The 14392-nt window shown below is 44.9% G+C and overlaps 2 protein-coding genes across 3 annotated transcripts in view; one reads left to right on the top strand and one right to left on the bottom strand.

Annotated features, from left to right (window-relative positions):
• LOC130874144 (major histocompatibility complex class I-related gene protein) overlaps positions 1–4883 on the bottom strand; it is a 32026-nt gene extending 27143 nt beyond the window's left edge. The window contains 1 exon segment of the mRNA XM_057769135.1: positions 4877–4883. Within this exon segment, the coding sequence (XP_057625118.1) occupies positions 4877–4883 (7 nt within the window).
• Positions 4884–6258: 1375 nt separating this feature from the next.
• Stx6 (syntaxin 6) overlaps positions 6259–14392 on the top strand; it is a 52260-nt gene continuing 44126 nt past the window's right edge. For both annotated transcript variants that reach the window (XM_057770381.1, XM_057770380.1), the window contains exon 1: positions 6259–6472. In XM_057770381.1, the coding sequence (XP_057626364.1) occupies positions 6438–6472 (35 nt within the window). In that variant the 5' untranslated portion in view covers positions 6259–6437. The remainder of the gene's footprint in view (positions 6473–14392) is intronic.

Raw genomic sequence — 14392 nt, 5'->3', positions numbered from 1 at the left:
TGTTCCTAAAGCATTGTTTCTCACCCAAGACCTGGGACCTGCTAAATGGGGATGGGGGTGGGGTGGGGAGCACAAAAACACAGAAAACAATGAAATAACTTCCTCTGTTTCTCACACTTAGCTAAAACTTCCCTTCCCTTGGAGAGTAGAGGTCAAGTTCTGGCTTGAGAGAGGGTAAAGGAGAGTGAGCCCCCCCCCACATACCCACGTGCTTTCCCAGTCCTCCATTATTTCCACAGTTGGTGCTTTTCTCAGACCCTACTTAATTAGCTTCCTTAAGCATCTGTCCTCTATCCTCTGTTTCTTCTTGTAAAACTCTTATGTCTGAAATATAGCATCCCTTCATGATAAAGGTCTTGGAGAGAGCAGGGATATAAGGAATATACCTAAACATAATAAAGGCAATATACAGCAAACCAACAGGCAACATCAAACTAAATGGAGAGAAACTCACAGCGATCCCATTGAAATCAAGAACAAGACAAGGTTGTCCATTCTCTCCATATCTATTCAATACAGTTCTTGAGGTCCTTGTTAAAGCAATAAGACAACAAAAGGAGATCGAGGGTATACAAATCAGAAAAGAGAAAGTCAAATTCTCACTATTTGCTGATGATGTGATAGTTTACATCAGCGACCCCAAAAATTCTACCAAGGAACTTCTACAATTCATGAATACTTTCAGTAATGTAGCAGGATACAGGATTAACTCAAAAAAAAAATCAGTAGTCCTCCTGTACACAGATGATAAATGGGCTGAGAAAGAAATCAGAGAAATATCCCCCTTCACGGCCACAAATAGCATAAAATATCTCAGAATAACTCTAACCAAACAAGTGGAAGACATGTTGTAATGATCTGCTCTGTCCCTTTAAGAGACAAGCCATGCCCACTACCCCTTTCCCCTCATTCTCCTATGCAGGTTGATTTCAGCTTTCAGCCTGAGTCTCTTCTTTTTTCCATCTCTCCCCCAAAGAGACAGCTTCTACCTTGCTCCCTTCTCCCCACTTCTCCCCTTTCCCCCTCTTTCTCTCTCTCTGTTTCTCTCTGCTCTTCCTCTTCTCTTTTTACCCCATCTCTCCTTCCCTTCCATAACCCACTAAATAAATATCCAACTTCACTCTGCATGGTGCACCCATCCATGTCTCTGTCTTTCACTGCTGTGTGACTCCTTGCCCAGCATCAGCCGCCTTTGGAGACCTGTGGTGTGATCTCGTGGCATGCCCATCTGTCTGTCTCTCCTCGTGAGACTTGCTACCCCTTGTGGCCCACTGTAGCCACTTGGGGAACTACACCATCGTTGCCTGGGACCCACTGCTCACTGCTGCTGCTTGGGGACCTGTAGCGTTTCTGTCACTGCAGCCACTTGGGGACCCACAGCATTTTACTTAAACCATTACACTTGTATGACAAGAACTTTAAATCTTCGAAGAAAGAAATTGAAGAAGACACCAGAAAGTGGAAAGATCTCCCATGCTCTTGGGTAGGTAGAATTAACATAGGAAAAATGGCAATCTTACCAAAAGCAATGTCAATGTAATGCCTATCAAAATCCCAGCAAAATTCTTCAAAGACCTTGAAAGAATGGTACTCAACTTCATATGAAAAAGCAAAAAACCCAGGATAGCCAAAACAATCCTGTACAATAGAGGAACTTCTGGAGGCATCACAATCCCTGACTTCAAGCTCTACTACAGAGCTACAGTACTGAAAACAGCCTCGTATTGACATAAAAACAGAAAAGAGGACTGAATCAAAGAACAGAATCAAAGACCTGGATATTAATCCATACAATTTTGAACACCTGATTTTTTACAAAAAAGCAAAAAATATCAAATGGAGAAAAGAAAGCATATTTAACAAATGGGTACTGGCACAACTGGATATAAACATGTAGAAGAATGAAAATAGATCCATATCTATCACCATGCACAAAATTCAAGTCCAAACAAATCAAAGACCTCAACATAAAGCCAGTCAAACTGAATCTCATGGGAAGTACACTTGAACACATTGGCACAGGAGACCTCTTCCTAAATATAACCCCAATAGCACAGACACTGAGAGAAACAATTAATAAATGGGGCCTCCTGAAACTGAAAAGCTTCTGTAAAGCAAAGGACACGGTCAAAAAGACAAAATGACAGCCTACAGAATGAGAAAAGATCTTTACCATCTTTTCATCAAACAGAGGTCTGATCTCCAAAATATACAAAGAACTCAAGAAATTGGTCATCAAAAGAACAAATAATCCAATAAAAAATGGAATACAGACCAACTTCATATGGAAAAGCAAAAAACTCTCAACAGAGGAATCTAAAATGACTGAAAGACACTTAAGGAAATGCTCAACATCCTTAGTCATCAGAAAAATGCAAATCAAAACAACCCTGAGATTCCATCTTACACTTGTAAGAATGGCCAAGATCAAAAACACTGATGACCACTTTTGCTGGAGAGGTTGTAGGGTAAAGGGAACACTTTTTCATTCCTGGTGGGAGTGCAAGCTGGTACAGCTCCTTTGGATATCACTGTGGAGATTTCTCAGAAAATTAGGAAACAACCTTCCTCAAGACACAGCAATACCACTTTTAGATATATATTCAAAGGATGCTCAACTGTGCCACAAGGACATGTGCTCAACTCTGTTCATAGCAGCATTTTTTTGTCAACCTGGAAACAACCTAAATGCCCCTCAACTGAAGAATGGATAAGGAAAATGTGGTACATTTACACAATGGAGTACTACAGAGCAGAAAAAAATAACGACCTCTTGAAATTTGTAGGCAAATGGATGGATCTAGAAAACATCATTTTGAGTGAGGCAAAGGATAAAAAATTGCTTACAGAGATAATGTGTGTTTTCTTAAAGACATCTCAATACAGATGTTAAAAACAGCAAATTAACTAGTCTGTTCATTTTAATTTTGTTTAAAATTTACATTTATTTACATGTGCATGTGTGTGTACTTGTGCATACACACAGCACAATGAATATGCGGTGGTCTGTTGTGGAATATTAGTTGAAGATGTGTTATATTCATTTATGCTGTGCAATATTTGTTTAATGATGCAAAGCTATATTACATTATTTTATGTTGCATTTGCTTAACTTGGGGAACTTGTGTTTGCCTGTCTAAAATACATGAATGGTCTAATAAAGAACTGAATGGCCAATAGCTAGGCAGGAGAGAGAAATAAGCAGGGCTGCCAAGCAGAGAGAATAAATAGAACAAAAGGAGGGAGGAACAAGAGAAGGAGAGGATGGGACCAGGGCCAGCCACCCAGCCAGCCACGGTGTAAGAAAGAAAGAGAAGTATATAGAATAGAGAAAGGTAAAAGCCCAGAGGCAAGAGATAGAACAATTTAAGTTAGGAAAAACTGGCTATAAATAAGCTAAGCTAAAGCAGGGCATTTATAAGTAAGAATAAGTCTCTATGTATTTTTTTGGGAGCTGGGCGGAGGGTCCCCAAAGAGTTAAAAAAATTATGGGACTGGAGAGATGGTCCAGAGGTTAAGAGCAGTGGTCACTCTTCCAGAAGTCCTGAGTTCAATTCCCAGCAACCACATGGTGGGACAAATATAGGCAGAACACTGTATATATAATAAATAAATCTTAAAAAAAAAAACAAATCAACTGGAGTGGCCAGAGAGCATTTTTCAGCAGTCAGCTCTCTCCTTCCATCATGTGAACTCTGGGAACAGAACTCAAGACCTCAGGTTGGTGGCAAGTACCTTTACTCACTAGCCCAAGAGAAACTATTTTTGTTTTGTTTGGTTTGGTTTTTCAAGACAAGGGTTCTCTGTGTAGCCCTTACTATCGTGGAACTCACTCTGTAGACCAGGCTGGCCTTGAACTCACAGAGACCCGCCTGCCTCTGCCTCCTGAGTGCTGGGATTAAAGGCATGTGCCACCATCACCCTAGTGCAATTAGGGCTGTTATCCACTGAGATGGCTCCAGATCCCTCACCCCTAATCTAAACAATGCACCTCATAAAATCACTTTACAGCTTCATTTACTACCAAAAATCTTATTTAAAAACAAGTTCATATAACTACTCAACTTTTAAACTTTAAATTTTAGACTTTGCTGAATCTTTAAACCCAGTAAATTACAACTTAGAGCAGTTCAAACTTCTCAAAGCCACAAAGTCATCCATGTAGACATCCAGGTGTGACTCCGTGGAGAAGCCCACATGTGAGTCTTGGGATTCTGCCTGCCCCTTTCCCATACAACTTGATTTCTAAATACTTAGTAAATTTACTAACTTGCTTTCACTACAGTTCATCCTGAAAATTTTCCTGAGGTGTAGTTAAGATTCTGACTGAAGGTCCTGAGCAGCAAAGGGAATGACTCAGGCTGCTGGCAGCCACCACGTTGGACTGTGTCTCCCTGCTGCAACCGACACTCCAGCAAAGCTCTTTGCTCTGGCTTCAGGAGGCTGCTCTGCTGGTCTACATCACTGACCCCACCTGCATTAGTCACTGTTTAGGAAGCTCCCACCCCACCCCCTACCCGCCTACAAATACACTAGTGTCTCAACTCTGTAATCTGGACAAGGTATTTCTCTGGTTTCCTGTTATCTATAACTGAACGCTCCTCCCCACAGGCCTGAGAGCTCCTTGGAGGCTAGGGTTATTCAGCTCTGAGTCCTCCTTGAACAGGTGCTCTAGGCTTTGTTCTAAGGCTTTTTCACAGTTCTTTCAGGCCTCGAGAAAGATGTTACTATGGCACCCATTCACAGTAAGGACAGCGAACAATTAGGGGCTCTGCTCAAACACAGCCGCTGAGAGTAGCAGAGCTGAGGTTTGGAACTCAAGGATCAGGCTCCAAGTATCACTTGGAGCCCCTGGGCTCATCTGTCCTTCGATTACCTGTCATGGTCACATGGGCATGTTTATCTCTCCATCTCAGTATGAAGGTAACCGGAGCCTGCAACTCTTCCAGCAGCCCCAGTCTCTACATCCACCACCCACTGCTCCTTCAGTTCTGTCTTCGACTTTGACTTCTCTCTCCTTTCCTCCCCTTCTCCCATTATGTTCATACTCTGTTTTGCTTCCGTGGGAAACATCTGTCAGATTCATCCTTCCCTTCGGTCTTTCTTGCTGTCCTCTGAACAACAGTTTCCTTCAGGTGTCCTTGACTGTACCGCCTCCTCCTTTGGGGCCTCAGAGTTTACAGAACAACGTAAGAGCTGGATATTGTCTACCTTCCCAGCCATTAGCCTGGGCTGTCCTTGAACTTGCTCTGTAGACCAGACTGGTCTTGGGCTCGTAGAGATCTGGGTGCTGGGATTAAAGGTGTGCGCCATTACTGAATAGTTTGTGTACGTCTTAAAGATGAGGGATCGAATGAAGGACTACAGGTTCAAAAGAGATTTGTTTGATGCAAGCTCCAAAGAGACTAGAGACTTTGGACAAGTCACTTCACCTCAGAGTCTCAGAAAGCTCATTCATAAAATGCAGATAATAAATCACAGTAATTTCTGAAGATAATAAAGTAACTTAGAATCCTGCCCAGCACACAGTAAGTGCCCGGTGGTTAATAGCAATGAAAGGTCAGAGGACTTAACAATGAAAGCTATGGACAGCGTGTCAAATATGCCAGTTCACTAACTGTGCCAGATAAAATTTTTCTGGACGTTTAGGAATCATAGTTGAGAGGAAGTTACCCTGACTGGCTCCTTTGTCCTTTAACTCTCTACTGGAAAGTTCATTTTCAGAATGTATTTCAAAAGATGATACTGTTCATTTTGGGGAAAGTGCCCAGGATCTATGGTTCTGTGATGTATGGGTCTATATAGGAGAGACTGAAGCCTCATAAAATTAAAACAGTAGCATCGTCCCCCAAAGGGTATTGAGGATGTTTATACAGCCTTTACACACTATATAAGACTTTACTATAATCAGGTTGAGAATCTTACAGGGCAAGTCGAGGATGAGATGGGCATGTAAATCACACAGCGTTAAAAGCAAGTCTTTAAAAGTAGAGGAAAGATAAGAGGTCTATGCAAATAAGACTCATCAACAGCTAAAATCCCCAGAGCCTTCTTCCAGTGGAGGCAGACGACCTCCCCTACTTCCCAGAGCTCCACCTCTCGGGCCCAGAGACGCTAGTCCAAGCCCCGCCCCCTTTGGCCCAGAGCCTGGGCGATCTGGGTCACGTGATCCAGAGTGCGGAAGTGGAGCTGCGGTACGCATTCCTGATTGGTCGCGGCGAGTGTCCTGGGGGCGGGGCTAGGCGCCGGAGGTGCCGGGGGAGGAGGCTGCCGTGGGGGCCGGCTTGGAGTGGGATTCGGCCCACGGCGCTGACCGAGTGCTGGACCGCCGGCTGTCGGGTTCCCGGGACTGCGCCCACCGCTTCTCCGGGTCACCCCGGCCGAGAGGCTGGCCGCGGGAGACCTCAGGGAAGGCTCGGGCTGCCGGGCCGGGCGCCATGTCCATGGAGGACCCCTTCTTTGTGGTGAAAGGGTGAGTGTGGGCCGAGGACTGTCGCCGCAGGGGGAAGGGAGGGAAATCGAGGCAGGGTGGCACAGCCTCTGCACCCCGACACCGCGCGTCCTCCGGGGCTGGGCCCCCGGGGGTCCTCCTTTCGGCCCGCACGGCCACTTCCTCGGGGTCGCGCGCCGCAGGTGGGGAGCGACGCGCTAGAGCAGGCGGGCGGACAGCATCTGGGCAGGAAAAGGGAAATGGCCCTCCTGGAGTGGGCGTGCGCGGGGGCGATCTCCATTGTGGAGTCGCGAAGCTAGCCCGGGACTGGCACCCCGCGGCTTGCCCGGAGGCGTTCAGCCGGTGCGGGATCTGGGTGCGGGAGGACGTGCGGCTTCCCGGGGGAGGAAAAGTCCTCCAGGCCCGGTACTGATGTTGGAAGGAAAACAAGATGCAATCAGCCAAACCAAACTTTCCGAGGCTTTTTGTGAGCCACCGGGATTTTCCCACCGTGTCGAAGGAAATGAGTGTTTCTTTTGAACTCCTTGGTTTCGTCCTGAGCGTTTGACAGGTTTCCCTCACTTCACGTTCTGCTTTTCAGAAGCCTACTGCCCTCTTTTTGCGAGGGAGCTGTCCTGACTCCATCTTTGATTGTCTTTTGGGAGATGGAAATATCAATTGTACTTCGTTGTCTCAACTTTGTAGTCATTACACAAATGCAAGGAAGCGCAATTATGATGTCGCAACCTATTTCTAATAACATGTCATCTTTATGCTTTGAATGTCAGAGAAATGTCAAAAATCTGAGAACTGCAAAGTTAAGAGAGAAGTTCTACTGACTGTGAAGTGTTCTTTGTTTTTAACTAGTTGCTCCTTGCATCTTATCTGTGCAGTGGTAAAAGCTGATCGGTTGTGTGAGATACTTTATTATCCATAGTGTATACAATCAAATCTATTAAGACTGTTTCTTAACATTTTAGTAAAAGGGTTTTTCTTTCACCTTGCTTTAATTTAGATGGGAGAATAGGGAGATATAGATCAACAGTCAAATTTACCTGCCTAGAAAATGTGTTATTAGGGAATTGGTTTAGGATGTCTTCTTTTGTTTTTTGCTTTTTAATTTAGAGTTGTATACTTTTTTCTTGAATGGAAGGGTTTTTGTTTTGTTTTCTATTTTTTTTGTGTGTGCATGTGTGTGTGTGTATGAATGCTATGCCAAACATGGAAGGCAGAAGAAAACTTGGAGGAGTCCCTTCTCACTTTCCTCTATGTGGGTCTCAGATCAAACTCAAGTCTTCAGGCTTGGCGGCAAGTCTTCACCTTTGCCTGCTGAGCCATTTCACCAGCCCCAGAATTGAAATTGAAGGGTTGTCGTCGTTGTCTTTTTTTTTTTTTTTTTGTCGAGACAGGGTCTCTCTGTGTAGCTTTAGAGTCTGTCCTAGAACTAACTCTGTAGACCAGGCTGGCCTCAAACTCACAGAGATCCACCTGCCTCTGCCTCCCGAGTGCTGGGGTTAAAGACATGCACCACCACTGCCTGGCAGAATTGAAGTTTTTAACACTCAAGCTGCTAAGTTCATATCTGGTAGTGAGTACATGTTAAGAGATAACCAGAACATTTTTATTTGCTTGCCTTTGAGTGAAAGTTTTGAAAACTTTCACTGCTCAGATATTTCCCCAGATAGTCTGCCAGCACTTACTTCCTGACTGGATATCACTACTTGATTGGAACTGTCATAGGTCTTTAAGGCGCCTGAAGGAAGAGTAGTGGTCTGCACTTTATCCAAGAGTTAAATGAAGCCAGCCACATGGGTGTTTCCAGACGTGTAATAGCATACCCAGGCATATCCGTTCGTTAACAGCCTCGAGGGCCAGTGAGATGTCTTGGTAGATAGGGCCTCATGCTGCCAAGCCTGATGACCTGATCTTGATCTCCAGAACTCACGCAGCAGGAGTCCTGCTTGTTGTCCTCTGATCTCCACATGCAGAAATCTATATGTGCGCATATGCATATGTGCGCGCATGCAGGAATTCATATGTGTGCACATGTGTATGTGCGCGCAGAAACACACACAGGAAAAGTTTAAAAACAAGATTATTGAAAATATATCACAAATAGAAAAAGTTGAGATGTCTCAAGTATGACTTTATTTTTTTCAGTTTTTGGTTTTTTGAGACGGTTTCTTTGTGTAACAGACCTAACTGTCCTGGAACTTGCTTTGTAGACCAAACTGACCTCAAATTCACAGAAATCCTCCTGCCTCTGCCTCCTGAGTACTGGGATTACAGGCGAGTGCCACCACCACCTGACCTATGTTTTTGTTAATATATTCAAAATATTACTGCCAGCTGTGATTCCTTCCTTCCTTCCTTCCTTCCTTCCTTCCTTCCTTCCTTCCTTCCTTCCTTCCTTCCTTCCTTCCTTCCTCCTCCTCCTCCTCCTCCTCCTCCTCCTCCTCCTCCTCCTTCTTCCTTCCTTCCTTCCTTCCTTCCTTCCTTCCTTCTTTCCTTCCTTCCTTCCTTCTTTTCATCCTTTCTTTTTTGAGATAGAATCTTGTTATGTAGAACTTGCTGGCCTGGTACTTGCAGTATAGCCCAGGCTAGCCTTAAACTCAGCAGTCATTGCTCAGCCTTCTGAGTGTTGAGATTGTAGGCATGCACTTGGCTTCAACTATTTGTATTAAGTCTTCAAAATTTGTTATTGTAAACTTCTATCTCATTTCAGTTTGGCTGTTAAAAATTTGAACATACTGTCCTATATTTAGACTCCTTTAAACGTACAGTTCAAAAGATATATTCAAGTCTGGGTCATAGGGAACACTTGTAATCCCAGCACCTGGAAGCCAGAAGCAGAAGGAGCAGATGTTCAAAAGGAGCCTCACAATGAGTTTGAGATTAGCCTGGGCTATATGAGAGCCTGACTCAAAGAGGAAAAATAAGAAGAAATTTACATACCCTAATTGTTCCAAACATACATACCACTTTTTTGGGCAACCAGATTGTGTATCAGTTTTTAAAATAATTAAATGTTAGTTCCTTAATGACACTACTTTTAAAGTCCTTAGTCATACCTGAATAGTCACGTGTGAATTTCATATTGGACAGTACAATATAGCCCTTCAAGGCCCGAGCAGGTATAACCTACTTAATATCATTTAATGACTGCCCATTGCCTAAAAAATAAAATGCATGGTCTCTTGGCCTCACATGCTTGATGCTTGGGCAAAACATTCTGTCAACAGGAGAGTGGCCAAGGGGAGGAGTTTGTTCATGGTAGGCAATAGCAGAGAAAGCAGCAGTAGCGGAGAAAGTGAGACAGGAAGGGCCAGGGTTAAGATTCCCTCAAGAACACACACACACACACACACACACACACACACACACACACACACACAGTGATTACTTCTTTCAGCTAAGTCCTCCTGCTACAGTTTTGAGATCTCCCAAACAGCACCTCCTGCTGAGGCCCAACCTGTAGAGATGGCCCTCCGAATCCTTCATATCCCTTCATATCCGTGCTGCCCCCACGCTGCCCCGCGACAGGACTGACATCACTGACACCTCAGGTTGGGTCAAGAGTGAATCTGACTTCTCCTTCCTCCGATATACTTGACTCGAGACCCATCCCACTACTTCTTGGAACAGCGTTTGTTTCTGTGACTCTGCTTTCCTAGCGCAGTTTTCCCTTGCTCCCACTTAGTCCCAGCATTCCTCAGTGTTCTTTTACAACTTGCAGGTGTTTCCCAGCATTCATGGGTTCAGAGCACCTCTTTTATGCTGACAAGCTTCCAGCTGTATTTCCAACCTAACAACCTAACCCCTTATCCAGGATTAACCCTCCATCGATAGCTACCTAGGAACATTCTAATTGCTAAGACCAAATATCATCATTCTGCTATGGGAAAAGCAAGTATTCAGACAAGCAAACAAGATAGACTTAAAAAGAAAGGCTGCGCTGGGCGGTGGTGGCGCACGCCTTTAATCCTAGCACTTGGGAGGCAGAGGCAGGTGGATCTCTGAGTGCGAGACCAGCCTGGTCTACAAGAGCTAGTTCCAGGACAGGCTCCAAAACCACAGAGAAACCCTGTCTCGAAAAACCAAAAAAAAAAAAAAAAAAAAAAAAGGCTGCTTCCTTCTCTCACTCTTATGGTAGTGGGCAGTTTCACCTAGACAGTTTGGAGACCTATCTGGGTGTGAGCCACTGACTCTCCTTCACTTCCCATCTTCTACAGCCTCCACTAAGTCAACCACTGGGTTCTCAGGTCTGCAGGGAACTTTCAGGATAACCTACCCTTCACCCATGGTACAGCTAAAGAGATCTAGGGCTCAGACATTTTGGCTGCTTGTCTCAGTTCTTTTGACCTTGAGAATGAAAAGCATTCGTCTACCAAGACCTGTTTAATCTCAGCCTCCAAACAAATCTGTTTTCCTTATGGAACGAGCAGATCCGAGTTTGAGCCCTTGGAAAAGTGATTTTAAATTAGTGAACAGGAAGTTCTCTTTAACCACCTGCTGGAGACTGGAGAGATAGTTCAGAGGTTAAGAGCACTTTCTTGCGAAGGAACCAGGTTCGATTCCCAGTACACAGATAGCAGCTCACAGCTGTCTATAACTCCAGTTCCAGGGGATCTGGTGCAGTCTTCTGATCTGCATGTGAACCAGGCATGCTTGGGAATACAACACTCATATACATAAAATAAATTAATCTTTGTTTTCCCAAATGCTTCCTTGACCCAGAGAGGGAGGATAGCAAAACAAACAGATAAACAACAACAGCAACACCTCCTAAGCAAGAAGTGGTTGGTGTGTGCCTATAACCCCAGCACTTGGGATGTGGTGGCCAGAGAATTGCCATGTTTTTGAGGTCAGCCTGGGCTGCATATTGAATTTCATACCATCTTGAGCAACATGGTGAAACTAGGTGTCAAAACCAGAAACCTAAAGCAGGGCCTCGAAGATGGCTTAGTGGTCGAAGAGTTTGCCTTCCCTGGGAAGCATATGGTGGAAGGAGAGAACTGACTCCCACAGTCTGACTTCCAGATATTCATTGTGGCATGCCCCCAGCACAAGCACAAGATAAATACAAACTTAGTTTAAAAAATTAAAAGCAGCTGGGTGGTGGTGGTGCACACCTTTAATCCCAGCACTCAGGAGGCAGAGGCAGGCAGATCTCTGTGAGTTCGAGACCAGCCTGGTCTACAAGAGCTAGTTCCAGAACAGGCTCCAAAGCCACAGAGAAACCCTGTCTTGAAAAACCAAAAAACAAAACAAAACAAAACAAAAAATACCCTATAAGATTATATGACCTAGTGGTGTAGCCTTCTTAGTTCATGAAGTACATCTGCGTCATCTCACAATGACAACATTGTCTAATGAGACGTTTCTCAGATTATAGCCCGATCACCAAGCATGTGATGGTACTGACACATTTCAACATGCTCAACTTTGGGATTTTCTTGGTGTCTTGTTTCACTAGAAGTTGAAAATTCGGAAATGCTAGTTCTGAAAGCTTGGTAACGTGTGTGTGTGTGTGTGTGTGTAACCAAAAACTTGATTGAATTAACTCATCAAATACTGAATAAGTTCCTATACTGTATTTTTTTTCACCCAGCAAATTAGGACTGAATCTGTGTACTAGCAAAGTCTTACTAAAACAGGTCTGCTAAAGCACTTTCTAGGGGTAGTCTGGCAGTAAATTGTGTTGTGCATGTGCCCTGAATTAGCTATTGTGCTACAGGAATACAGTCCATGGAAACAACCCAAGGCAGGGACAAAGCTGGGATAAGTGGCTTACCTCTGTGTTTAAGAATGAAAAGTTACAAACGTAACTTACTTAGAAATTGCTTTTGCTAAACAAAAACAAAACCCACTGACCACTCTTGTAGGCCTGCAAGGGACAAGGCCTCCTATGAGGACAGACTATCCACAGGATGAGAACAGTTATCTGTGATGGAGAGAGTATTCTCTGTAGCAGCTCATCTAGTAGGAGCCACAATGGTCCCTCCTAACGACAAGGACTATCATTATCATTACCTGATGTGACAGTTTGTCAGACCCCTTGCAGGACTGCGTGCTGATCATTGCACACCTAGATCAGCGCTTTTCAAGACTTCCTTTTCAAATTTCCCTCACACTGACACACTGATGCAGCCAGCATTGCTACCAAAATTCCTAAATCCCTAATTTCACTTCCTTCCCAGTTCCAAACGCCTCCAGTGACATCAAGATTAGGTCTTCCTTGGGTCAACGTAATTGACCCTGTTGTATCTTTCCTCAGTGAAGTTAGATTATTGCATTGTGACCCCTAGATCCTCCCTCAGCTTCTCCTCTTTGAAATGAGACAGAATTCTCCATTGTCTGGCTGTCTTTACAGTTCATATAAAGTGCTCCTAGCCCAGGAGATGCCTCCTTTAAATGTTAGCTATTATGTCTCAACAAACTGTCCACTCCACTTGAGTGCTCTATGGTTTCTGAGCACACAGTGCTGCCCGACCCCCAGCTCCACTGATGGTGTTGCCCTCCATGAAGCTCCCTACCTTCTCTGCTCAAACCACCACCAGTAAAGAGTGCATGCATCTTTCTGTGCTTTAAGGCCGGAAACACAGAAAACAAGGCCAAAAGCCAAAATGTCATCCCTCTGCTCACAGTCTAGACACCGAGAAGCAGCTGCATAATATGAATGACAGGCACCAAGAGAAGCCCTTCCTGGATCTAGAGGCCACAGAGCTGCTCGCAGTGACTCATGGAAGGCGAATGTGTAAATAGGCAGGGTGGGTGTTTGTGAAGCAAGAGCACTTAGCGTTGTAGCAGACCTGGACTGGACTGGCATGCAGGAGCACTGAGGCAAAAGGGAGCAGAGTGAGGACAGGCTCAGGGAAGGTGCTCCACCGGGTGGTGTCCTGCAGGGGGCCAACAAGGACCGGGCTAACCCTGGATAAGTGGTCTCGCTTTCTTCGCTACCTACTGCCATGAACAAATGCCACTCTCCTGTGTTGACAGCATGTTTTGCCCAAGCATCAAGCAAGCATGTGAGGCCAAGAGACCATGGAGTTGAGCCTTCTGAACCACAAAGGCGGAAGTCGGTCTTTCCTCTCGTTCTCTATTATTTCGGTCACAGTAGCGTGGAAGTGAATGTACAGCAGCGTGGTAGGGTCAGAATATATGTAGTGCGGATAATTAAGTGGAGACGTCTTCTTGAATTTGCCTGAATTTGGTTGGCAGTAAGGCTAAGGAAAGAGTGTTTTGATTTTCCCTTAAATGCAAAAGATGTGTGTGTGGAAGTCAAGAAATGGGAAGAGCTCCTCTCTCATCCTGATTGGCAGTGGAATGAGGTGTGTGGGGTGCAGGGCAGGAGCGATCTGGGGGAGCGTGGGAGGGAGGTGAGAAAAGTGGTTGCTGAGGCTTGCACAGCTTGCAGTCTCGGTCTTTGAGGTTGCACCTGCGGATCAGACTGTTGTCTTTACTAGTCTCTTGTATGTTGTTGTTGAACCAGAACATAAGAGAACATAAGAGAAGCCTTACAGAGAAGTTCCTTGTCCCAGATACAGGCTGCACCAGTGTCTCCATTGTCCCATCATTTGCTTCTTAGATTGGGAAGCTGGCATTCATTTCTGTCAGTCAATAGTCTATGCTCCCAGTGTTACACCTGAGCAGACCTTTGGAACTGCCTTGACTGACAGAATGAAGCAGCGACACCGATTCCTGAAGTCCCTCAGCTAGTGCAGCTTCCTCCTGCGTCATCTTCTCTTAGGTCACAAGCTTAGGGTGCCTCAGCTGACATGAAAGAAGTCAGCTGCACTGAACCACCCCACCAGAGGACGAGGGGAGACCTCAGAGAGCTCGGGAGAAGTGACTGGGAAGCCCTTGTTCTAAACATACTTTAGCTCAGACCTGGGGGCAGGTCATCCTTGTTGTGTTTGATTGCTCTTCCACAGAGCCTGTGCGCGCACAGCAAACACTATT

This window comes from Chionomys nivalis, chromosome 5, assembly GCF_950005125.1.
Source record: "Chionomys nivalis chromosome 5, mChiNiv1.1, whole genome shotgun sequence".
NCBI classification, from domain to species: Eukaryota; Metazoa; Chordata; class Mammalia; order Rodentia; family Cricetidae; genus Chionomys; species Chionomys nivalis.
This window is presented reverse-complemented; position numbering and strand designations above follow the sequence as displayed.